Raw genomic sequence first — 25,122 nt, forward strand, 5'->3', positions numbered from 1 at the left:
AGAACCTTCTGATGGTTCCCATTTAATTTACTACTTGTTTTCTTTTCCTGGGACTTCGTGTGGAAATATATCCGCGAGAAAGTTTTTCACTCCCCTCACTTCCTATAAGTTTATCGTGCAAACCGCCTCTCTCTATACCAGAATTCTTAGATTTAGCATAGCTTTTGTTTTTGTTACTGGGGTTACAGCTTGAATAAAAATATCATGTTAATGTATTTTTAAATTTAAGATAACCAGAATTTGGGGTGGTGTGCAAGTTTTATATTACAAACTATAAATCTTATGAATAAACTTCATATTCGCACTCAGATACATATGTAAATAAACAGTACTGGCTAGTAACGGTCAGTTTATTTTCAGTAGTTTACAATAATTTCATTGATGTGGAATGTAACCCATATTTCTCGATTCGTAAGGAATAAATTTCTACGACAAAATTTTGTTTTAAACGATGATTGATTAACGTAAAAGAATGGATGAAAAAAAAACCTAAACATAACAATCAACAATAATAAAATAATAAATAAAAAATAACAAAAATAAAACGTAATAATAAAAAATATTAAAAAGAAAATTAAAACATATTTGAAAAGTTTGGTCCCTGTGGCAGGTCCAATAATATGGACTGAAATATCAATCTCTAGTAGAGAATTGGATTGGGTTTGAGTATAGAAATAAAATTATCCGTATTATAGCCGTATATCACTGTTTTAGTTGAAAGAGAGGAATCTATATAGTATTTGTTTATAGTTAGGACGTAAAGCGATTTATTAATTATAAATCAAATCAAAATCATTTATTCATTTAGGTAACACAATGTTCACTTATGAACGTCAAACTGTAAAAACATGGCCACAGAAAAGCTAGAATTTTATAGCATTGATAGTCTCGTATGCTTTCTACGCATCGAGTCGTGACTAACAATTTTTACTAGTTCACGTTATGTATAACAAACATGGATAGATTAAATTTATCTTACATATAACCAGCTCACGATCTTAATGCAATCTAATATTGACTTGAGTTTGAATTGACTTGGCTGCGGTATCCCCTTTAAAGCGGTTTGGAGTGGCGAAGGCCTGTCTGGGATGATGAGGTATAAGCGATGAAGACTGATTTTAAAATGATGTAATTGTATTACCAAAAAGAACGTGTACCTTTGTATGTAATAGAATGAATCCTGTCATAATCCAGCATTGAACACAGTCATTACAGAAGTTTTGATTATGCAATAATAGTATCCTGTCTATCTTCTTATCTTACATAATGCTATGTAACATAGCTATCTTTTCTATGAAATGTATGAGAATTTTGTTAAACATAAATGTTACAACAAATTTACTAGTAATCTTTTGCTTCTTGTTAAAAAAATACCAGCAAAACAGCGGATTGGGTATGAGATAGGCATTTAACAATGCATTCTTTAAAATTAATCACTACTGAATATATCCAGCTTCAGATAAGTACTGCTTAATCCGTTATAATCGCAAAGAATTCGAATGAGAGGTGCCTGAACTTCTAGGATGGTTTTTGCAGACGGAATTTGGAAATACACGTTTAGGCGGTGTAAATATAACAATATAACATTTTTAGTGGTTTGAACGCGGGCCTTTCTATCTTGAAGTCGTGTGTTCGAATCACGGCTGTGCACCAATTAAAAAACGCCCAATACCCGGCAACGCATTCGCGAGCCTGTAAGTGTCCATGGGTGCCGGTATCTCTAATCAGGATAGCCTCTTGCTGGTTTGCTCTTTTCTATAATCTCAATTAAGATATTATCAAACCATATGATAATATAAATTACTATTATTAGAACTTTAATCGTCTTGACGTAAAAATATTGCCTGAATTTGCCACGAAGAGTATACATAAGTATATTAAAAGGAAAGCTTTCGTAATTGAATTGTATGGCCACATTTTGGCACCAAGTTGTTCTTTACGTCACTATATCCATTACGTGTCGTTACACGGTTTATTTCTGAAACGAGTATTGCGGTCTAGGTTTAGGCGTAGCCTGCTATTGCTAAGTGAACTGAGATTTATTGAGCTCGTTTTTATTATAAAAAAACCCGTGTCTACTATGACTGTCGGTATTAATTGTTATAATCATTTCGATTCTTATGCCTCCTGCCTCCTTTCGCGGTGGCATATCGATATCCTTTGCTGTAATAGTTGATGGAAGATTGGTAATACTATGGCGGGTTATAGTTAATTGACTTATGGGAACTTAGTAGTTTTCAGTAAGTCTTATTTTACAGTGTTTTGGTAGAGTTTCGGTGGCTAATATAATAGAAATAAGTGACCCACTAATGTATTTATTAATAAATTATTAGCAGCAATGTAGGCCTAGTGGCTTCAGCGACTCTCATACCTGAGGTCGTAGGTTCAATCCCCGGCTGTGCACCAATGGATTTTCTTTCTATGTGCACCATTTGCTCGAACGGTGAAGGAAAACATCGTGAGGAAACCGACATGTCTTAGACCCAAAAAGCGACGGCGTGTGTCAGTCACTGCTGATCATCTACTTGCCTATTAGGTTTAAAAATGATCATTAAACAGATTCAGAAATCTGAGGCCAAGACCTAAAGAGGTTGTAGCGCCACTGATTTATTTTATTTATAAATTATTAAGATAATTCAATTTACATAAGGAAACAATATAACCATTGTTGGAATTAAATGATGATTTATTTCAATGAATAAAATGCTAATATTTTACCTTTATACAAAAAGTTTTTCATCAATTGTAGTATGATGTAAAAAGTTTTATGTACCCGCTTTAGTTTAAATGCAAATGTACTAAATTCGCTTTGTGTATTCCGACCTACTCCAGATAGGGATTGTCTGTATATTTTTAGCTTAAAGTTTGAAATACAGTCCCAATTTTAGCTAGAGTCGTTATAAGTTTGCTTTCTTGTTAGTCTATGGCAGTGTTGCTGTCTAACGAGCAGAATTTAAATAATATTAACAGAAAGAAGCTTTTCAAAGAAAGCATTGTTAAGTGCCTCGAACCTAATCCACTATTATGCTGGTAATTTTCTGCTTAACAAAAAATTCTGGTATTTTTATTTGTAACATTTATGTTTAATAATCCTAAATTGTCATACATTTTAGATAAAAGAGTTTGTAATATATACCGTAGATTTAGTACTGTATGATGTGGTAAACTTTAATAAATAAATAAATAAAACAGAACGCGGTATTTAACAGTTTCTGTCACATTAAGGAGTTTTTCATCCCCTTCATTGGGGTGTTATCAGTCCAAGCAACATCAGCTAATTGAAATTGGGCAGTTTCCAATCATGACCAAACAACTTTAGCTCTATGTGTCTAGGTTTATTCCTGTTTCGTTGAATCAGACTATTATATTCCCCCTCAGGATAGTTGCTTATGTGAATTAAAGCGAGAGGAAGCCGAAAGTCTTGATTAGTTTAATAAAGATAATTTTCCACTCTAGCCAATAATAATTCTACAAAAGATGGCTTGGACGGTTTCAGCATTTTTATAATTGAGACTTGGGACGGGATGATTTATAAGCCTCATTTTTATTCCTTTAAATATACCTTTAATATTTTTAGTCAGCGCAATTTTTTTATAATAACGGAGTAAACGAGCCTGCGGGACGCCCAAAAAGTGTCAGCCATCGCAGCCCATACACACACATTTTTAGTGGGTACGTTGCCGGCCTTTGAGGAAGGAATACACTCTAATTTTGAATAGTTGGAGGTCGTATCTCTCAGGGAAGACCCTACTTTATTGTTATAGGTTGTCAACAACTTAAATTGCCGGGTATCTTGCGCTAGTCTAAAGAGTTTTCTTGTGTCGTCCTGATTCGTTGTTGGACTCTTTCATTCGTCACTCTCTGGATCCACCCGATGCGAAGCATGTGACGGTAGCACCACCTCACAAAAGCTTCAAGGTGTCTTTCGTTATATAGTCATTATAATATCCATTTCTTTGTGTCCTACCTTTCTAATAAGAATATATAGAAGTTGGAACATCGTTATGAGAATGTGCGTAGGTATATTACTCTTGATATCAACTATTCGGTTGACTCGCAGCTTGGTTACTACCTGTTAACCATAAAAAAAGTTAAGTAATAGCTGCTTAAATAATGTAATATTGGGTAGTGAGTACTAGACAGTTAGGTATCCGGCTAGGGGCAGGCGGGAGGGTGCGCGGCGCGCGCCGACTATTGATCGAGGGGAATGACGCCCGGGCTGACCCAAATAGAGCCTTCGCCCCCCTCCCCCCACTCAAACCATTATCCCCCCCGAACCGTTCCACGAATTTTCATATACCGCTCCGCGACGAATGTCCCGTACTCTTAGGTTACGTAACTATGGTGCCTAGATTTATTATTTATGGTAGTAGCTGATTACAATTTACCTTGGTACCTAACTGAACAATTGATGGGAGATTTCATGAAAAAAAAACCATAAGACATATTATGATCCTTGGGATTGAATTGCTCCAGTTCAAACAATTTGTATGACAATTCTTGGCGATTAAAAAGAGTGGCGGAAAGTTTCTTGCCAGTTCTTCTTACCCGCTCTACGCCCTTGACTTGCGAACTGGTAGTAAATGTAAATTTACGATTAATTTAACTTGACGATAAAAAAGTGTACTTGGTTACCCACTTGAATAAAGATATTTTGAGTTTGAGATAAGCCTCTTTCTTATTTATGACATCAATCTCGCTGTGTACATGAGCTCCAAAAATTTTTTTTTCTGTCAATGTCAATCTTCAAAAGTCGACGACATCTACAAGTTATAACAGAAGTATGTGTTATAATCTATATACAGAATCTTAAAAAATAATTCTCGTCGAAAAACCAACAAGGGAGAACTTTAAAGGAAGAAAATCGTCAGGATTTAAGTAGCATAAGGATATTAAATCGATAAATAGGCATAGCATGAAACGTAACTGACCTACGGTCTGGAAATCCCATTCCGTGCGGTGCATGCGTAGTTAGTACCCTATGGGGTGGCTCGACATTGCACCGATATTGATTCATTTACCCCAGAAATATAGATTGTAACCCTCAATGTTAAATGTTTAATATATTTCTTTGTTAGGCTACGTTGCCTTGACGAAAATTCTAGACGTTCTATTTATAAATATTACCCTTGAGATTATTATACCAGTATAAAAGGCTTTATAATTCTATAAGCTTTGAAGCGTTTCGTTGGTTGATGTCTGCTGAAAACAGATACCTTTTTTCACAGATATACGAAAGAATTGCAATTTATTCTCTCTTTTATCTTGATTTCTGATCTCGGCTCTTTACCCACTACGAGTACGATAAAAAAGCAACCCTAAGCTCCATTACGTGACCGAGTGGAGAAACTAACGACCTGAAAACCACGTTCTATATTTGCTATCGCGTAATTACGGCAGACGTCAAGTTCCGGAAATTAATATCTGCCAGGTAGAATAAGGATCGTATTAATCCTAAACATTTCAAAATGTTTAAATTTCGAATAATTGTCCTACTTTTACTATGTTAATACTAAAAAGCGAATTCGAAAATAAATAAAATACCTGTTAAGTATGAGTGTAGAGTATCAGACAGATGGTAGACGCTCTGATTACATAAGTGTTCTGTTCATTAATTTTCACGGGGTATATGAAACTGTTTTATCGCATTAAACGCTGGTAAACTGGACAATATACTTATTTGGCAGATTGGATTAACAAATTTTTATTAGATGACAAATGAATTTAAAATGTTATATCCGGTGTCTACCGTAAGGAGAAATCCTTATTGAAATACCCTTTTTCATTCGCACCCCTAAAATTGTTCAAGGACGAAAGTGTAATTATATAACGCGAGACGTATATTTGTACAAAGAATTTTCGCCCTACGGGTAGCAGATTCGCAGAAACGCCTATAAAATCGAGCTATTTATACGTATGTGTATCCTATTTTATTGCAATATCGTAATACTAATGTAATAAAGTGCGGGCAATAATTCGCTGGTAATAAAACGCTTTCCTAAAATACCTACACAAGAAAGAAATGTATTTATAATATGTAAATGTATAGTTTCGTATGAAGAAACCACATATCATTTTATTTTGGGAGTATTGTCAAATGCCAGTCTAATTATAGTTTGCATATGTATCGTTACTGTTATATCTCTTAATGGCTGGATTTTTTTGTTTAAATATTTAAAAACCGTGTATTCAGATAGCGCTTGTATTTTCGAATTGATGACTGTCATTGACTTCCAAATGATACTTTGAAGGAGTTGGGCAAGATTTGACAGTTAGATAAGGCTTGATAGGCATGGGAAATGGTGTCGATTGGCGGTGGTTGTCATCGGGTCGGTTGTGAAAGGTTACGAGCGGGGCGGGCGGGCGACAGGGCGGGTGGCGCGCGCAGCTAGATGCGCGCGGCGACCGCCGTGGCGGCGCTAGCGTCGTGACGCAGTGTGACGTCAGTGCACCGACGACCCGATAGGCACAATTCCTACCGTCAGTCGCCGCCCGAAGCAGGCCGCCCAAAGACGTGCCTTCGTCATCCGTTTGCACTTACTATCATACCGGGTTTTAGTTTCGTATCACGATGACATAGCTCCAGTGCCGTGCGACAGATCGACGTGGAAGCGCACATAACATTTTTAAGTTTTTTCGTTGGAACGAGGAAGCCGTAAAGGTCTTCGATTTTGCAGAACTAGGGACGACCTACTCAGCTCCATCGACGAACACAGCGACTAGAGGCGGCTTATACTTTTAAAACCGCCTTTTCAATACACTTGCGAAAATGGGCGAGGTGAGTGCACCAATGCATAGAGGATTGGTTGCCTATTGTAGTTTTTTTTCTTTAATTATTGTATTGCAATATATGTGAGTGCATGGCAATTAGATTAGATATCACGTTTGTGTCATCAGAAAATTCCTTCATCAAAGCATTTATGTAAAAAAAAATCCATTCGCCTCCCTTGTAGTTGATCGATTTTTTTATCATTTGAAATTGGAAGCATCTTGTTAAGCGTTTTTAAATTACGTTTTTGTTTTAATCAGTCGATTCATTGTGTAGTTAGTAAAGGAAATATATAAAGGAATAAAATATTGAAGACGGCGCCGGCTGGGTTGCGTAACGGCACGTATTGATCGAGCGGCAGGAGACACTTTGCTTTGAATCTCTCATAGCTTTTCATGGTTCATACAATAAATAAAATAAGCTTTTGTTCTAATTTCAAAATACGAGCTAGACTGAAATCAAACCTCATTAATAATTTATAAATTTTTGATTCTTAATTTAAACTTAAAACATTTTGGATTAGTTGTTGAATATATTTTTAAAATAATTGACCAGTAACAAACTAGGACAGTTATAATAGAGAAAATAGTTGGGGTCATGATTGATATAATTCCTCCAAGGTGTTCAGAAGGAAGTGACTAAACAGGTAGTCGCGGGAGGCGGTTAGAGCCCGCGCTAAGTGTAAGAGCACCGAAGGTTTATTAGGAAATTGCCTTGTCATTATGTCATTTAAATCGCATTGAGTGCCGTCGCTCTATTGGAGTATTTCCTTTATCCTTTATGACGACAGCACGCACAGCTATGCCGGACTAAGTCCTGGGTCTGTAATGTGCCGAAATTCGATATCTTACGTAATGGAGAGGATTTTACTGCAGTTTTGAAGTAGTGGAAGTTAAATTTAATTCGGTTTATTAAAAATTATATTCAATCTTATGCAATGTGGTGAATTGTAAAATAAAATGTGGATAAAACTTGTTTGAAAGACATATAGTTTCAAAATAGAAACTGGAAAATATGTAAAGGAAATAATGGTCTGTTTTGAGCGTATAGCGTGATAGTAATTTTTAGTAGAGTGTTTGAGATTTTAGAGTTATTAAGAAATTTTGATGAAAAGAATTTAGCATGTTCATTATTAGAGACATTCCATAAAAAATAAGCAAAAATCGGTACTTTTGTTCAGTTATCAGTAACTACAACTTAATGTTTTTAAAATCATTAACTGCAATTGTGAATAGGTTTTAATCTCTCTAATTATTTACGCTTTACCACTAATTACCTTTTAGTTTTCAGTTCAGTGCCATCAATTTGACCCTTTTATATCACCAATTAAGGTCGAAACAATTGTTTTTGTTATTAAAACACTAAAATATTAATATGTGACCTTAAGTCGAGATAGTAATTGATTTTTATTAATAATCCCAATTAGTATCTTAATTAAAATACTTTTTCTCTCTTGCTCTTTGGCCTAATATAATACCGCTATACTCAGTATACCAACAAAGACTCGTTGCAGTTTCTAATAGTGTTTTGGCACACTGAGCATATTCTCGACGTCAGAAGCCGACACGACATTAGTTAAAAATAATTGTCTCATTCACATGTTTCGGTAGCTACTACGATAGTAACCACAAAATTTCGGTGTAAACCGGTTTCGTGACCATGGCAATGAATTTCTGATCGATGAGTCTTTGTTATTGTTCAAAAATTTTGCAAGCTTCCGACCCGCTGTCTACTGATTCCGTTTATTTTAGTTCGCATTGCGTCGTGTACGCATATGACAAAATCGTATAACAAGAACGGTATTGCCTTCAAATAAAGTACCATTGAACTGGCTCCCATTGTAAGGACGTTATTATGCCTTGACCCTATAGAGTATTCATCCCCGTGTCACCTAGCAAGTTTCGCTTTGTGCTGGGCAAAACCAGATTCGATTTTTCATCAGTTATTCCGGTTTAACCTTTATGGAGATTATAGAATGCGGTCGCTAGGGTCCGGGGGTGGCAACCTTGTCTTTTAGCTATTTATGGCGAGGGTCGAAGCGGGGGTTGGACCTAATGCGCACGCGTGGTAGCCCATGCTTATGTAACAAAGATCACGCCTTCTTAAAACGTGTACTGTTCCCGGTGTATGAATATTGAATCATTTTGAACGATGAATTTAGCCGTGGATCGTAAATGGTGTCGTAAAGATTTAATGTTCTCAGCGGTTTACCTATTTCCTAGCTCTTAAACTCCGATAATGAGTATGTCGCATTCGGCTACGAGCACACAGTGAGAGCGTATTGTTACTCAAAGTAGCCTTCACGGATATTCATAGCTTTAATGAGGGCTTGGACGAAAACGTTTATCAATTATCGATGGTGATGGCTGACTTGTTTACCCGTCGTAGACGCATTTAGATTCGGTGACATAGGATAAATATTAGTTCACGAAATGGATGTTCGTTCATAAAAACGTAAACAGATGTGGACATGAGAATCTATTGTCATTGAATTGTGCATGCGTGTTAGTATATGCGTGATTCGACCGTGGCTATAGTTGCTCTCAGGTTCGCACACGTAACTAGTTCATTTCAATTGAACGCCATTGAGCCAGTGATCCCTAGTAGGACCACAGAGTAGTCACCAAGGTTACACCTATTACGCAAGGAGTTCCACTATGGTAATCGGCTAGATTTTTCAAATGCATTTTTGATTTTAGAACCACTATAGTTTTTAATATTTGTTATGCTAATCATGATTTATGTTTTCTAGATGGTTTATGTTCATGACAACGCATGGTTCTTAAATATATTGTTGGAACCCTGCGGTGTCTTCATATCGCATAGTTTCCATTGCATGGCCCCCGGGCCCTTAGCTACATAGTAGATGTCTAGCCCCTAGTTATGTTTTGCAGCATGGCCGTACCGACTCGTACCGCGTCGCAACCATCGGCCCCATTAAGGATGATAATAGAACAGCTGATGGACATTACAAGGTTTTTAATTTGCATTTTCATGTCATTTCAATCTGACGATCGGAGTTTTGAAATGCATGCAACTCGAACGTCATGCATGCTTATCATTACACCATTCATAAAATGTTATCAGTGTACAATTTTTTTGGGATAATGATAGTATAACTTACAGTGATGGCATTTACCAAATCGCTTTACAATTTTAAGTTTAAGTGCTTCGTAATACTTATTGTGGGACGGTTCAGTATAGAGAGATAATGGTCAAATTGGATATTTCGCAGACACGACGAAAACCACCCGCGAAAAAACGGAAACCAGGAGATTTAGATGATCTTAAACAAGAATTGGACATTGACTTCCACAAAGTAACTCCCGAAGAACTCTACCAAAGATTTCAAACGCATCCAGAAAATGTAAGCTGCCATAAAGGATTTCATTAGTATTGTTCCCATCGTTATTTAAATGTATGTTTAAACATTTTTGTTTGTTCCTAGGGCCTTAGTCATGCAAAAGCGAAAGAAAACTTGGAAAGAGATGGTCCAAACGCACTCACACCCCCAAAACAGACGCCCGAATGGGTGAAGTTTTGTAAAAATCTCTTCGGTGGTTTCGCGTTATTACTGTGGATTGGTGCTATTCTATGCTTTATTGCCTACGGAATTCAGGTCAGTTTGCAATGAAAGGCTAGATAAAAATCTCAAAATCGCTCGCACCATTTATGTGATAGATATCTTGTTGGATTATTTATTTTATTTATTTAGTTGTAATATTACAGGCGAGTACGGTAGAGGAGCCCGCAGACGACAACCTGTACCTTGGTATTGTATTAGCCGCTGTAGTCATTGTAACGGGTATCTTCTCATACTACCAAGAGAGCAAGTCATCGAAAATTATGGAATCCTTCAAGAACATGGTGCCCCAGTTCGCAACTGTCATTCGTGAGGGTGAAAAGTTAACACTACGAGCTGAAGATCTTGTGCTTGGTGACATTGTTGAGGTAATAATTGCCCGAGCATATGCACTCTATCAGATATATATTCTTCTTGTGTCTATCAGATTTTGCAATTACGTGTTATTTTCAAGGTTAAATTCGGTGACCGAATCCCAGCTGACGTACGTATCATTGAATCCCGAGGCTTTAAAGTGGATAACTCAAGTTTGACTGGTGAATCGGAACCCCAATCTCGCGGAGCAGAGTTTACGAACGAGAACCCATTGGAAACCAAAAACTTGGCCTTTTTCTCTACCAACGCTGTAGAAGGCACTGCTAAAGGAATTGTGATTTGCTGCGGAGACAATACTGTATGTAAACCTTTATTTTGATTATATTTAGATTAGCAGCACCTTATCTTCTCTTATCTGTGGTCGTTTTTAGGTCATGGGACGTATCGCTGGCCTGGCTTCCGGTCTGGACACTGGAGAGACCCCTATCGCTAAGGAAATCCATCACTTTATCCATTTGATTACCGGTGTAGCCGTATTCCTTGGAGTCACATTTTTCGTCATCGCATTTATCCTCGGCTACCACTGGCTCGACGCTGTCATTTTCCTTATTGGTAAGATTTTTTCTCTCCATAAATTATAGAAGATTGGAAGTTGTTATGAGATTTCTTAATATCCTTCGTACGTTTCTAGGTATCATCGTAGCTAACGTACCAGAAGGTCTTCTGGCCACTGTAACAGTATGTCTGACTCTCACTGCCAAACGTATGGCTTCCAAGAACTGCCTTGTTAAGAACTTGGAGGCCGTCGAGACTCTCGGATCAACGTCCACCATTTGTTCTGATAAGACTGGTACCTTAACCCAGAACAGAATGACCGTCGCTCACATGTGGTTTGACAACCAGATTATTGAAGCGGACACGACTGAGGATCAGTCTGGAGTTCAATACGGTACGTATATTTTCATCCACAATATTGGACTGTGAACTGTGTCGCGTTGACTAACCGCTTTTCTTTCAACAGACCGCACTAGCCCTGGTTTCAAGGCCCTCGCTAAAATCGCAACTCTGTGTAACCGTGCTGAATTCAAGGGTGGCCAAGATGGTGTGCCAATTCTGAAGAAGGAAGTCGCCGGTGACGCGTCTGAGGCTGCTCTGCTTAAATGTATGGAGCTTGCGTTGGGAGATGTTTTGTCTATCAGAAAGAGGAACAAGAAAGTCTGCGAAATTCCCTTCAACTCCACCAACAAGTACCAAGTATCGATCCACGAGAGCGATGACGGCAACGACCCCAGACACCTGTTGGTGATGAAGGGAGCCCCTGAAAGGATTTTGGAACGATGCAGCACTATTTTCATTGGTGGCAAGGAAAAGGTATTTATCACCGTTACAATACATAATGTATCGTGTTGTAAAATATATGTATAAAATATTTAATGAAATAGCTAGTATTATAGTTATATTCATGGCGATAAGAATTAGTCACAGATTTTCACAGTTTACCTAGATTATAGTAACAAATGTTAGGTATGTTAGCCCCACAGTTTACTGTTTCATGTCGCTCTTGCTACGAGATAATTAGGTTTTAGAATGTTTCTTATATAAACGTATCGCTTACAAAAAAAAAATATAAGCAATGATGTGGACTACCAACTCGCGGGTAGTTACAAAATATTGAGTTTTACATTTTAAGTCAGGTAACCATAAATATATTATAAATGTCGATGTGAGAGTATTTAATCAAAGGAAATTTTGTAAATAGTTAACATTTTAGCATTATTAACTGAAGAAGATTTTAATGAATAAAAATTATTTAAAAAAAGTTATTTTTAAGTCAGTTAAAAATAAATATGATGATTCTTAGGTTTTGGACGAGGAAATGAAGGAAGCTTTCAACAACGCATACTTGGAACTGGGAGGTCTCGGCGAGCGAGTGCTTGGTTTCTGTGACTTGCAGCTGCCTTCAGACAAGTACCCGGTTGGCTTCAAGTTCAACACTGATGACGTCAATTTCCCAATTGACAACCTTCGCTTCGTTGGACTCATGAGTATGATTGACCCACCCCGTGCTGCCGTACCTGATGCTGTTGCCAAGTGCCGATCTGCTGGAATCAAGGTATAAATAAATCACTATGTTGATTCTAGTGTGTTGCCGGCCTTTAAAATTGCTTAATTGTATGTAAGATTTAATGAAGTCGGATAGAAACAGCAATTATTTAAACAATCTATTGTATTAACTACGTTATCCAGGTTATCATGGTGACTGGAGACCATCCCATCACAGCCAAAGCCATCGCCAAGTCTGTCGGTATCATCTCCGAAGGCAACGAAACTGTCGAAGATATCGCAGCCCGTCTGAACATCCCCGTCTCCGAAGTGAACCCACGAGAAGCAAAGGCCGCTGTCGTCCACGGAACTGAATTGAGAGAACTCAACTCCGACCAGTTAGATGAAATTCTCAAGTGAGTACCTAAATATTGAAAAACATTGTGGGGTAGATGAAAGAACCTCCAATTTTAAATTAATTAATTGATTAAAAAATAATATATAAAAAGTTAAGCGCCCAACAAAAGTCACAAAGCACTGTCGCATGCACTAGTACCATGTTACGTGCACGCACATATACGCGCGGAACGAGCAAGACCAGTTTTTTTGGTTACGTGCTAGTGTCGATAAAGTTTGAATAAAAATAAATTTAAAATGTAAATATGAGAGTGTTAAAATTATAAATATTATGTGTAATTAATTAATAATATATATAATATAAATGCTACAACATTAAACATTGTCTTTAATTTACATGACGCGAAAGAAAAATATCTCAAAGCACTAAACCAATTTTTGATGGAAAATTAACATTTGAAATTTTCAGCAAATCTGGAAAATCCATAATTAATAATACTGTCAGTAAAACTTTATACTTTAGTTTCGTTATAAATACCGAATTATTTCTGTCCAGGTATCACACCGAAATCGTATTCGCGCGTACATCACCACAGCAGAAGCTGATCATCGTTGAGGGTTGCCAGCGTCTCGGTGCCATTGTAGCTGTGACCGGAGATGGTGTCAACGACTCGCCTGCTTTGAAGAAGGCTGATATCGGTGTTGCCATGGGTATCGCTGGATCTGATGTGTCGAAACAGGTAAATTTTACGATAAAGTTTATTATGTCAAAAATGTTAAGTCGTTAAAAAATTATAAATACTGTATTCCCTCCTATAAAACTGTACATTGGTTCCGCGTTATAGGAAACGCGTTGTAGTATTCGCACATTTTATGGGTGGGGTTATGTACAAATGATTAACGTTTAACTTTTCTCGTTAATGCTCGTTAATGATTTAAATTGATTATTATGAAAAAATACGTTATGAACGAAATGGTGGGTGCAAAAAATAAATATAACGGTACAGAAATATAACGTGTGAAATAATCGCGTTATATGAGGTACCTGTGTTAGACGAGTGACTGAAATCGCGTTATATGAAAATGCGTTATAATAGCGCGTATCTTGGTCAGTATTGAAGTGCAGGAAATACATATATTTATTTTATTTATTTAAAAACACTTCGTTGCATTAACATAATAAAAATTGAACATAATTAAATAAAAAGGAGGGCATCTTGAATTTTAGTGGGAAAGAATTAGGCATACCTGTCCCTTTTTTTATATTCGCGCATTAGTTTATCTAATATTAATAACGTGGACCTGGGGTAGTGAAAATTAAGTTGCCAAGAAAATGATTAACTAAAAAAAGCTATTATTGCAAGAAATTCTACTAGCCACATAATTTTCCTCTCAGGCTGCCGACATGATTCTCCTCGACGACAACTTTGCCTCAATCGTAACTGGTGTAGAGGAAGGTCGACTGATCTTCGACAACCTGAAGAAGTCCATCGCTTACACCCTGACTTCTAATATCCCAGAAATTTCTCCTTTCCTGGCCTTTATCCTTTGCGATATTCCTCTTCCCCTCGGCACTGTTACTATCCTTTGCATTGATCTCGGAACTGACATGGTAAGTTCGATATTGTATACAAATGAATTCTTTGCTAAAAAGTTCATACTTTTAATGATTTATGAAAAAAATATCCGTGACATTAAAACGACATTAAAAATATAGAACTTTTAAACGTCGTAATAGGTCAATTTTCATAGAAATGTATAGTTTTCTTAGTAAAAAAAACATGATACATGAATTAACCTGTTACAACGTTACTAGCTACATTAAGCACTGAATATTTTGGTAACGATCTTATAATCGGTCCCCCGAATTTGATGATACTGATTATGCAGGAGTCTCGGGGGACCTTGATTGGAACAACTCCAAGTGATTTTTGCTGCCGGAAATGCGTCTAAGTATTTTTTAAAAAATTTAAAGTTTTGTGAAATGTATAAACAATCCGCCATTTTCTACTTTTCTATTGTTTATAAGAGATGTGACATTCTCGGTAAATTAATCGATTGTTTTTAGCATGAAAAATCGATGAATAAAAAAAAAAGATTTTTATATTCGATTTTAATATTAAATTTTGTTTTTGGTTTAGTTGATCAGTTTCAGTTGAACAGTTATAAAAAAAAATATTAATATACTAACCTAACCTTACCGAATTATAATAAATTTTTTGGACAGCTCCGGCGCTACGGGCGCAAAAATCACTTGGAGGTGTTCCAATCAAGGTGCCTCCTGCATAATCAGTATCATAAGATTCGGGCGACCGATTTTAGGATCCAACCCAATATTTTCTTTAGGGATTTCAGCTCTATGTCGACAATAATATATGAATGATGTTAGGTACCAGCTATTGCCCTTGCGTACGAAGAAGCCGAGGCGGATATTATGAAAAGACCGCCTAGGAACCCATTTTGCGACAAACTAGTCAATGAGAGGTTATAATTAGTGTGTTGCCCTTACTAACAGTTTTCAGCTAATACCGTCGATGTTGTCTCGATATCGTCCGTGCGTGTATTAATTCGTCTTTGTAACTATTCTCGTTGTAAAATTTGCTAAAGTATAGTTACATTGACATGTATAGTGTATTGTTTTAAGGTTTTTAAGTGTACTAATCTTGCTCGTCATTTTTGTGCAGTAGTATTAATAAGACTTTAATGATAGGTCTGCATTACTGCAAATGTAAATTGTGAACCCATAGACACACACAAATTCAAATTCATTCTCGTCATGTTCACCGTCATCCAGCCGCAAAGGAATTAGGTCTCAGTCATTATCATTCACCGTTCATTTAATTTTATGTTTCACGTATTGGAGAGCAGCAGATGTCATTTTTTTTTGTGAAATTTATGTGTTTTTGGTTTTAGTTTTAAGTTGCGCGGTTTGTAAATAGACGTCGCGCGCGCGGCGTGTGTTTGCAACGCCCGTTGAATGTTCGGTGTTGTACACACGTGACAATGATTGCACCACGCTTTGTCGTGCGTCGGCGGGCGATTCGCCGTTCGCTCTCATAGCTAGTATTTGTGTAGGTGCCCGCCATTTCCCTGGCTTACGAGGAGGCCGAATCTGACATTATGAAGCGACAGCCGCGTAATCCTTTCACTGATAAGCTCGTTAACGAGAGGTAAAACACCGCGAGCGAACAACGCTCGTACGATACTATTATTCTTTCCGCTATTGCTTGCTATACCACGTATTTGTCTTCAATATTGAGGTTCTGTTGTTGCCCGTTCTGTGGACGGTGTCCCGAACGACTTGTGGATATTAAAGGCGACAAGCGCACAGCTGTTTTTCTGCCTTGCGTTGTCTTTATATTTTTGATATACTTACTAACCTCCCCCTCTTTTTCTATGTAGCTTGTAATGATGGAATAACGTGTTTTGTCAAAACGGATTACAAACACGTCATTCCATACATGTGTTTTGGATATTTTCTTACTTGGGTGTGGTATATGTGTTAGTGCTAGAAGGTAAGTAAGTGTTCATTGTGTCTCCCTCTGTGTCTGCCATCTCTGTGCCGAGCATGTATTTTGACAAACATCTTTTATTATGTATCTGTCGTTTTTTATATTTCTATTTTATCTGTTTTTTCTTCATTCCCTCCATGCACATCGACACGATCGCTATCATTTTTAATTTTCTGACACGTATCACCGCATAATTTATCATGGCGAGGTTTCTTATCGATTAGAGTAAACACTTGAATACATTAGGGCTCACACTTAGAGTTAGTACCTTCCTTTTGAGACGTTTAGCTACTCGAAGTACACGCTATATATCTATATATTTATTAGACAATTGAAAAACATTATCTTTAGTCTATTTATGATAGATCGGAGCTGCGTTGGGTATTCAGGTATATATTTATGTAATTACTGTGCGCGAGTGTCGCGCTAGTGTTGGTTTGTCCTGATCGCTTGGTGTTTAATAAGGTGCCTGCTATATCGTTGGCGTACGAGGCGCCCGAGTCAGATATCATGAAGCGGCAGCCGCGGGACCCTTACCGCGACAACCTCGTCAACAGAAGGTTGGCCAGCACCCGCCATTGCGCGGCCGTGGCAAAGCTTTTAGTTATCATCATGGGTGTTGATGCAATGATTAGCCCACTATTACTAGGTGCAATCTTCTAAATATATTCGCGATACATAACACATTGTTTACATTTTCTACATCTATATGTCGCAGCCAACTAGCTTTCTTAGCCGTTCAATTAACAGCCTAGCCGTTTAACTAGCGGCCTGAAAGATGTTCAGCCAGTTAATTAAACAGCTAGGCAAATGACTTGGATCGATGACGTTTCATTACTTGCCTAGCTTGTAGACTGTTAATTTAAATTTAATTCCACTCTCAAACTCGAAACTAAATCTTTAAACTGTCAATATGGAAATTCTCAAATCACAACTTTGATGGTTTTTCCAAAGTTTCATGAAAAATAACAAGTACATTGAAAGAGTGCAGTGACAATAATAATGTGAATTTGACTGAAGCAATTTAATTTTAAAAGAAATATTTTTTATATCATGTTTCATATTTTTTATTTCTGCCAAATAATAACTCTATCGTACGAATGGCATAAGCATTAGCCAGCCAGCTTATTAAATGTTGTAACAAACGCTACTGAATATCTTTCAGGCCGCTAGTTAAACGGTGCCGTTTAGTTAAATTGCTAGGCTGTTAATTGAACGGCTAGCTCAGCTAGTTGGCTGCGACATATAAATTATTGAAAAGTAAATCATTATGAGGATGCTGGTTCATGGGTGAAAACGTACCATTTAATAGAAAATTGCACATTAGCTATGTAATTGGTGTAAAAAATACTAAATTTGACAAGTGTGGCTATTCTTGGTTGAACAGTTCCATTAATAAGTGGATGTGGAAGAGTGATTACGGGAGGGTCGCACAGTAGGAGAATAATACCTACATACAGTACATGAATACAATTTAGCCTATCTATCTTTCCTTTTAAATATTTTCCTATATAACAATCTTCTAGGATATTTAAAACAGAATGGTATCTAATAGATCTAGAACAGTCTAGAATGGATTGAATTAGATTTCTTTATCTTTACAATCTCACTCTTCCATATTTCAATAGAAAAGGGCGAAAAAGCAAATGAAATGTGACGGAATGCACGTTAGACATAGAGGACGTCTTTAGGGCGTATATAGTGAGAAATGTGTGTTGTGTTCCTAGAGTAGACAATAGATTTAGAGTTTAAATATGTTTTTTTAACGAAATTAGGAGACGTGAAGATATATTTATATATTTTATTTATGTATAGTGAGTATATATGTTTAGGCACATAGCTTTGCATTCACGGTGCTCGGACGCGTTACATCAAATCTAAGCTATTTTTAACGCTCATAGTACTGCTTTCGCGTCTTCCCTCTAACCAATAGTTTTAAGTGTATGCATGTATGGTGAAATTGACGTAAGTATTTTGCTTTCCCCAGAATAATACAAACCACCTAAGTATGACAAATGACTTTATAAATGTTAAGGGTTATAAACACTCCAAATTTGTCATATTTAATGATTCTATTAGAGTCGATTGCTTATTAAGCCATGACCTTCCAGGCTACAAAATGCATGTTTTAATTTTAGCAAATTAATTAAGCCACTTTGTGCCAAGCAACTCGTAACTTTTTATCGTTCGAGTAATTAAGGCAGTAATTTTAATTTCAAATATAATTAACGTAGCTTTTAGTTAATTTTGCTGGTTGAGATAATTCAACATTTCTCTAAAATTAATTGGACCAAGTGGTTCCTAACAGATGTTAATAAATGCTTGGTTGAAAGGCTTTTTATATTAGTTTGAATGCAGATTTTTAATTCATAATTTAATATCAATAGGTTGATTTCGATGGCTTACGGCCAAATCGGAATGATTCAAGCCGCTGCTGGTTTCTTCGTCTACTTTGTGATCATGGCTGAAAATGGATTCTTGCCCTTGAAACTGTTCGGTATCAGAAAGCAGTGGGATTCGAAGGCTATCAATGATTTGACCGATTCCTACGGACAAGAATGGGTATGTTCACCATCACCGGACAAACGCGTACGTGATCAGGCCTGATAGATGTTTAACGAATCAATCAATTTACAGACATACCGAGACCGCAAGGCTCTGGAGTACACTTGCCACACAGCTTTCTTCGTCTCCATCGTGGTGGTGCAATGGGCCGACTTGATCATTTGTAAGACCCGTCGTAACTCCATCGTGCACCAGGGAATGCGCAACTGGGCCCTCAACTTCGGTCTGATCTTCGAGACCGCCCTCGCCGCATTCCTGTCCTACACTCCCGGGATGGACAAGGGTCTTAGGATGTATCCCCTGAAGTGAGTAGATTATCTGTCGCTGTATTAACGTAACGTGTTTCTCGATACTAACGCTCGTCTGCGGCAGGTTCGTGTGGTGGCTGCCGGCCATTCCCTTCATGCTGTCGATCTTCATCTACGACGAGATCCGGCGCTTCTACCTCCGCCGCAACCCCGGCGGTTGGTTGGAGCAAGAGACGTACTACTAAGCTGCCCTGTCCACGCGTCGTGCAACTGTTAGTTATCGCGTTACCTTCATTTGTGTTCTCGTCCCAGACTGACAGAGGTCGCGGTGCCGTTCCGGTGTTTGTGTAATCGCTGTCGTGTTCGCTTCTCACCGCTTGTTGCGTACCGTCTATGTACCCGCCGGCCCGCGCCGATCGCCCGGCCCTCTATGTATATATTGTGCACGGTGTGTGGTGTCGACGTGTCGTTTCTCTTTCGATTAGGATTGGACATATCGAGGAATCTCGTTCGGTATTCGGTTGAATCTCAGTCGTCCGGGCGAGGGCGACGGCGATAGCGGACCGCGGACTCGTGCATTAGTTCACACACTCGAATACAGTACTAATATGTTGTTTTTCACCTACGCAATAAGTAATAGTCGCCGAGAGACGCCGCCGCGCCGTCGCTCGGCCAACGAAAGCATTTGTTGTAAAATTACATTTAAGCCATTTATATTATTTTAAGTGATGTTAGGTTAAGTTGAATTTCGGTGTGAATAAGATTTAGTTGACGATTCGATCGGATGCGTGAGGCGTGTGAGGTGGGTGTGGAGTGCCCGGCTCTAGTGAACTACCGCTTACTGTTAGGTAGGTAGTTGAAATTTCGAAGCCATATTTTCAATCGTTACGTAGTTAAAGTAAAGGAGCATACACAACGCGACGCTTGCGACGGTTACCCGTCGCCGACACGACGCTTTTCTTTTTCTCGACTAATCAGATCATTAGAGATTTCGTCATGTTTATAAAATAGGCTGCTCATGGTAATTGTGTAAGATTTAATTTCTTAAATTAATTAAATGATAATAAACAAATGTAGAGAATGCGTAATTAGAGATTTTTAAAATTATACAGTTATGATAGAGTCATCTTGTTTTCGTCGACGCTCGGCTCTTCTACGTTTGTAGGATGGTAAAGGATGGGCGTGGTAGGCGGACTAGAGGGCGTGGCGTACACCATGGAAGGACCGAGTGGACGATTCATTTCAATTTCGTAACGAATACATATAACATACTATTATAATGGTTACAGAAGTAATATATAACATTATAGTAACTAATAAATCTAAATTATATGAAATGTTTATAGATTTAAATAATTGTTTCCTTAGGGTGATCTTCTGTGCTTGTTCGATTGGAACTATGTACATTTCACTGACAATAGTCGTTAAACATTATTGATATTATTGTATTGATCGGATCTTTGTAAGTTTGTTTAATGTACGTACACGGTAGGACTAACATTGTTTTGCGTTCGACAGTTCTTTACACCAGTTTTTTTATAGTATTACTCTGTTGGCTAGGTGCGCTGTAAAAATGTAAGTGTTAATAAAAAAAACATTTTCAAAATATTATTGCGATGTTTCATTGATATTAGCTTTTAAATCATTAAATTATTTAAATAATAAACCTTGGTATGATTTGGATGAACAAGATTAATTCCAACCAAGTCCTATGTTCCTATATCCTACCGTAGACAATAGAAAATTAAGGAATTCATTCTTCTAAAAATCTAGATGCAATGTAAGTAATTAAGGAGAGAATACATAATGTCTGTTACAATAAAAATAGGTTTGAAAATGCGAGTTATTTGTTAACTCAATGACAACTCTGTGAGAGTATATTATTATCCAAAATAAAATTGTAAAGGCCGGCAACGCACTCGCAAGCCCTCTGGTATTGAGTGTCCATGGGCGGTATCACTTAGCATTAGATGAGCCCCTTCCCGTTTGCCCCTGTTCAATAAAAAAATATGCAAATTTATGAATGAGGTATACTACTACGCTATCGCAAAACATTTTCTTTTGCTTACAAGTTCCTGAAAATGCTTATAATAAAAGTAGGAAGTTATATAACGCCTCCAGTCTTTTCGAGAGCCATCTCTTGGGGAATCCTGGAATACATTTGTGGAAGTATTAGACTACGGCACCTGGCGTTCTTGAAACACTAACACCAAACCGTTTGGTTGAAGGTACAGTTAGGTGTTGCGCCATCTAGTGAGCGTTCAAAACATTTGAATCTAGTTACACGTTAAATTTTAGGTTGTAGCTTTTGTTACAACGGAACCATATGCACAAACACTGGTAGTTTTTTACGTCGGTATTATTTATTATATACGTCGATATGATATTGTCTGTGATCGAACGATACGTAAATTCGTAAACTTTTAAATTTTTGTATGGAAAACTGGGGCAGCCTTGGCCGTATTTCGAACTAAACAAAAGCATGAATGAATTTAGATATGGCAATACTTATCTATATTCATGCGAGATAAGATGCGTAAATTTTTCACGCATTTAGTATAGTGTATGTCGGAGATTGAACGCGCCATAATAATTGTGTCCGGACACCACGATGAATTGTTGAAGATAATGACGTCATAAATTGGTTTGTTGGCATCAGCCATTTACTTTCGACATTAAAGTCCACTTTTTAAAGGCTTCTGATTGGTTCGGCCGCTCAACCGAACTAAACGCTTCACCAACCAGTTCCCATATATATAGCAACCAGAATTTTTAATAAAGAGGTTTCGTGACATTTCGTGTACTCGTTCCACGACCGAACCCGAATCGACCACAGAGTCAAACGGCAGTCATAGAAACAAGTGTCAAAGATTACTTTAATATTTATTATCAATAAGTTTTAAATGTTTAAAGTGATATGATAATTAATATTAATTATTGACTTTAATTAATAATAATAATGACTATGGAGTCGTTATTATTATCGACCATTGAATAGTCGGTAATTTATAGATCTAGCAACATTGACAAATAGACCATTCGTACTAACGGCTTCGTAATTTGATTTTGACATTAATAAATGACAATGACAGCTGACACCATTTCTTGAATATAAATAATAAAGACTACAGACTATCAAATAGTCCTTAATTTGCAGATCCATTAATATTGGTAAATAAAATAAACCATATAACGGTTTTGAACTAATTTTACCCCGATATTACCAAATGATGATGAATGACAATAGCAGCTGATCAACACCATTCCTTAAACATAAATAATAAATGCTATGAATTTACCACATACTATCAATCCTTAATATTATTTATTTACTTGAATTAAATATCAATCTTTATATTTATGTAACAATATAATGATTATGTATAAATTTGCGTCCATATATATTTATTTACTTGAATTAAATAAATATTTACCTGAATTAAATATCAATCTTTACACGTTTGTAAAAATATAATCATTATATACGAATTCGCGCCCACACGGCCATACTGACTCCAGCGCGTCCCTTGCGCTGTTTTAGATTGCTACAACTTTAAACAAGGCATCACTCATAACAAGATCTAGCCAACACGTAAAGCATCACTCATTACGAGATCTGCCAACACATAAGTCATAAGGCATCACTCATTACGAGGTCTAGCCAACACATAAGTCATAAGGCATCACTCATTACGAGATCTAGCCAACACATAAGTCATAAGGCATCACTCATTACGAGATCTAGCCAACACATAAGTCATAAGGCATCACTCATTACGAGATCTAGCCAACACATAAGTCATAAGGCATCACTCATTACGAGATCTAGCCAACACATAAGGCATCACTCATTTCGAGATCTAGCCAACACAAGGCATCACTCATTAAGAGATCTAGCCAACACAAGGCATCACTCATTAAGAGATCTAGCCAACACAAGGCATCACTCATTAAGAGATCTAGCCAACACAAGGCATCACTCATTACGAGATCTAGCCAACCAGACCAGGATCAAGGATACGCATGGTGGCCAGCCAGCGTTTTAGGAAGGATGTTTTGGATAGGAAAAATATAATATTTTGTAAACGCATCAATGCGCATACATAAAATAAACATCATCTTTCGTCATGAAAGTTATATAAATATAATGCAATTACCTAGGTCCAACATCGTCAGGTTAGCAGGAAGTAGAAGTCTCCTCACGTAAATCGGTCTGACGAATCTTCCGCCCATACGGTCCATTCGACTGAACTGGTAACTTACCATGACGTTCAAACAATTGCCTCAATTGGTTATTTAGCCAACGACAACAAAACCGCCTCGGCCTGCTGACAACTAGGTTAAGGATTATGAAACAGTTCTTCTTATAAGCTGTATAAATGACAGAATATAAGAATATACGGGAAACCGATGTCTTTAAAAAATAAATAAAAATTAAAACCTACGGTAAAATGGTATCACAAAAACCATGATATTTGGCGTCACACTGTTACGACTTTAGGGGTTTAAATCAAATTACATTCCTGATGTTCAACATATAAACGTCAAAAATATTAGAAGGTTCAATTTTAAATTTATATTTACAACTGTGATTCAAATCTCACTTACCCATCGATCCTTCATTATGATGATCGATATAAAATGCTCGCTTAGTTTTTAGTGACGAGTAATACCCAACAAAATAGAATAAGACCGAAAAGTGGAAAGAAAGAAATCGCAACGTACGGTAGACAAACATCACCCTATTTTGATGTTTAGAATGTAACTGAGCTGAAGAGAAAGCATTTCGTATTGAGTATTAATACAAAATTTATATTTGTCATTTTACTATTATGACTAATCAAATTAAATTTTATGTGTGAACAGTAAACGTCTAAAAATATTGGATGGTTCAAATTTATATTGACAACTTTGATTTGAATCTTACTTCGCCATATCTATAACATATGGAATGTTTATTATGATCATTATAAAATGCTCTCTTCGCTTTTCGCACTGAGGAAAATAAAAATAAAAATACATAAATTGACCGAAAGGCATATCTAAATATTCAAACTATCCATCTGGTGTCACGAAAGCAGTTTTTCAAAAGTCTTCTGATAAGTACATTCATGATTCGAAATGTACAGACCTACAACCAATATTTAACCCAGTTTGACATCGATCTTTTCTGTTCATAAAATGACTGTGTGACACACACTCACACACACCGGCTATTTCCGTTAGAATAGTTATAAACTTAAATTTGCTTTTTCATACTAAATTGAAATGTTTTAACTGTTTCGTAGTTTTTATAAATTCATAATTATTAATTTTAATTTCATTCTTCCTATTGTCCCTAAGATATTATGGAATATCCCTAGGTAGATATTTGTTATTAATTGGTTTTTTTTTTTTGTAAGCATAATTTACAAACTTTAATTTTTCTTTAAAATACTGTAAATCTTCCTAAAATGTAATAAATAAATATAGGAAGTCTGTGAAAGCTAGTTGCCATATCTAGGCAGCTGTAATAACGGGCTTTGCCCAATCTATTAATTTGGTCTGCAATTAAAGGTAAACGATAATAAATTATCTCTAACCGTATTTGAATTTAACTCGCGAAAATAATAGCAATGTCGGTCCATCCCGTTCTTTTTCTCGACTAATAAATTTGAGCTCTGAATGGGGAAGAGCTATCTATCTCTTAATATGCCATATTACTCTAAATCTCGAATAATTTCCACATTT

General features: G+C 36.9%; 1 protein-coding gene across 6 annotated transcripts in view; it reads left to right on the forward strand.

Moving 5' to 3' along the window:
* The window catches only part of LOC125052697 (sodium/potassium-transporting ATPase subunit alpha), a 41,087-nt gene extending 20,084 nt beyond the window's left edge, over positions 1-21,003 (forward strand). Inside the window, exons 2-18 of one of the 6 annotated variants that reach the window (XM_047653716.1) lie at positions 6,678-6,778; positions 9,664-9,744; positions 10,005-10,136; positions 10,218-10,388; positions 10,499-10,720; positions 10,807-11,025; positions 11,099-11,279; positions 11,359-11,616; positions 11,689-12,038; positions 12,529-12,780; positions 12,915-13,126; positions 13,624-13,807; positions 14,464-14,679; positions 16,143-16,237; positions 18,967-19,141; positions 19,217-19,449; positions 19,517-21,003. In XM_047653716.1, coding sequence (XP_047509672.1) covers positions 6,770-6,778; positions 9,664-9,744; positions 10,005-10,136; positions 10,218-10,388; positions 10,499-10,720; positions 10,807-11,025; positions 11,099-11,279; positions 11,359-11,616; positions 11,689-12,038; positions 12,529-12,780; positions 12,915-13,126; positions 13,624-13,807; positions 14,464-14,679; positions 16,143-16,237; positions 18,967-19,141; positions 19,217-19,449; positions 19,517-19,637 — 3,111 coding nt within the window. In that variant the 5' untranslated portion in view covers positions 6,678-6,769 and the 3' untranslated portion in view covers positions 19,638-21,003. Of the gene's footprint in view, positions 1-6,470; positions 6,779-9,663; positions 9,745-10,004; positions 10,137-10,217; positions 10,389-10,498; positions 10,721-10,806; positions 11,026-11,098; positions 11,280-11,358; positions 11,617-11,688; positions 12,039-12,528; positions 12,781-12,914; positions 13,127-13,623; positions 13,808-14,463; positions 14,680-15,456; positions 15,552-16,142; positions 16,238-17,044; positions 17,140-18,966; positions 19,142-19,216; positions 19,450-19,516 lie in introns of those variants that run through there. The other 5 variants (XM_047653708.1, XM_047653700.1, XM_047653693.1 and 2 more) reach the window with 5 other exon arrangements.
* Positions 21,004-25,122: the final 4,119 nt, after the last annotated feature.

The sequence above is a fragment of the Pieris napi genome, chromosome 1 (genome assembly GCF_905475465.1).
Source record: "Pieris napi chromosome 1, ilPieNapi1.2, whole genome shotgun sequence".
Classification (NCBI taxonomy): Eukaryota; Metazoa; Arthropoda; class Insecta; order Lepidoptera; family Pieridae; genus Pieris; species Pieris napi.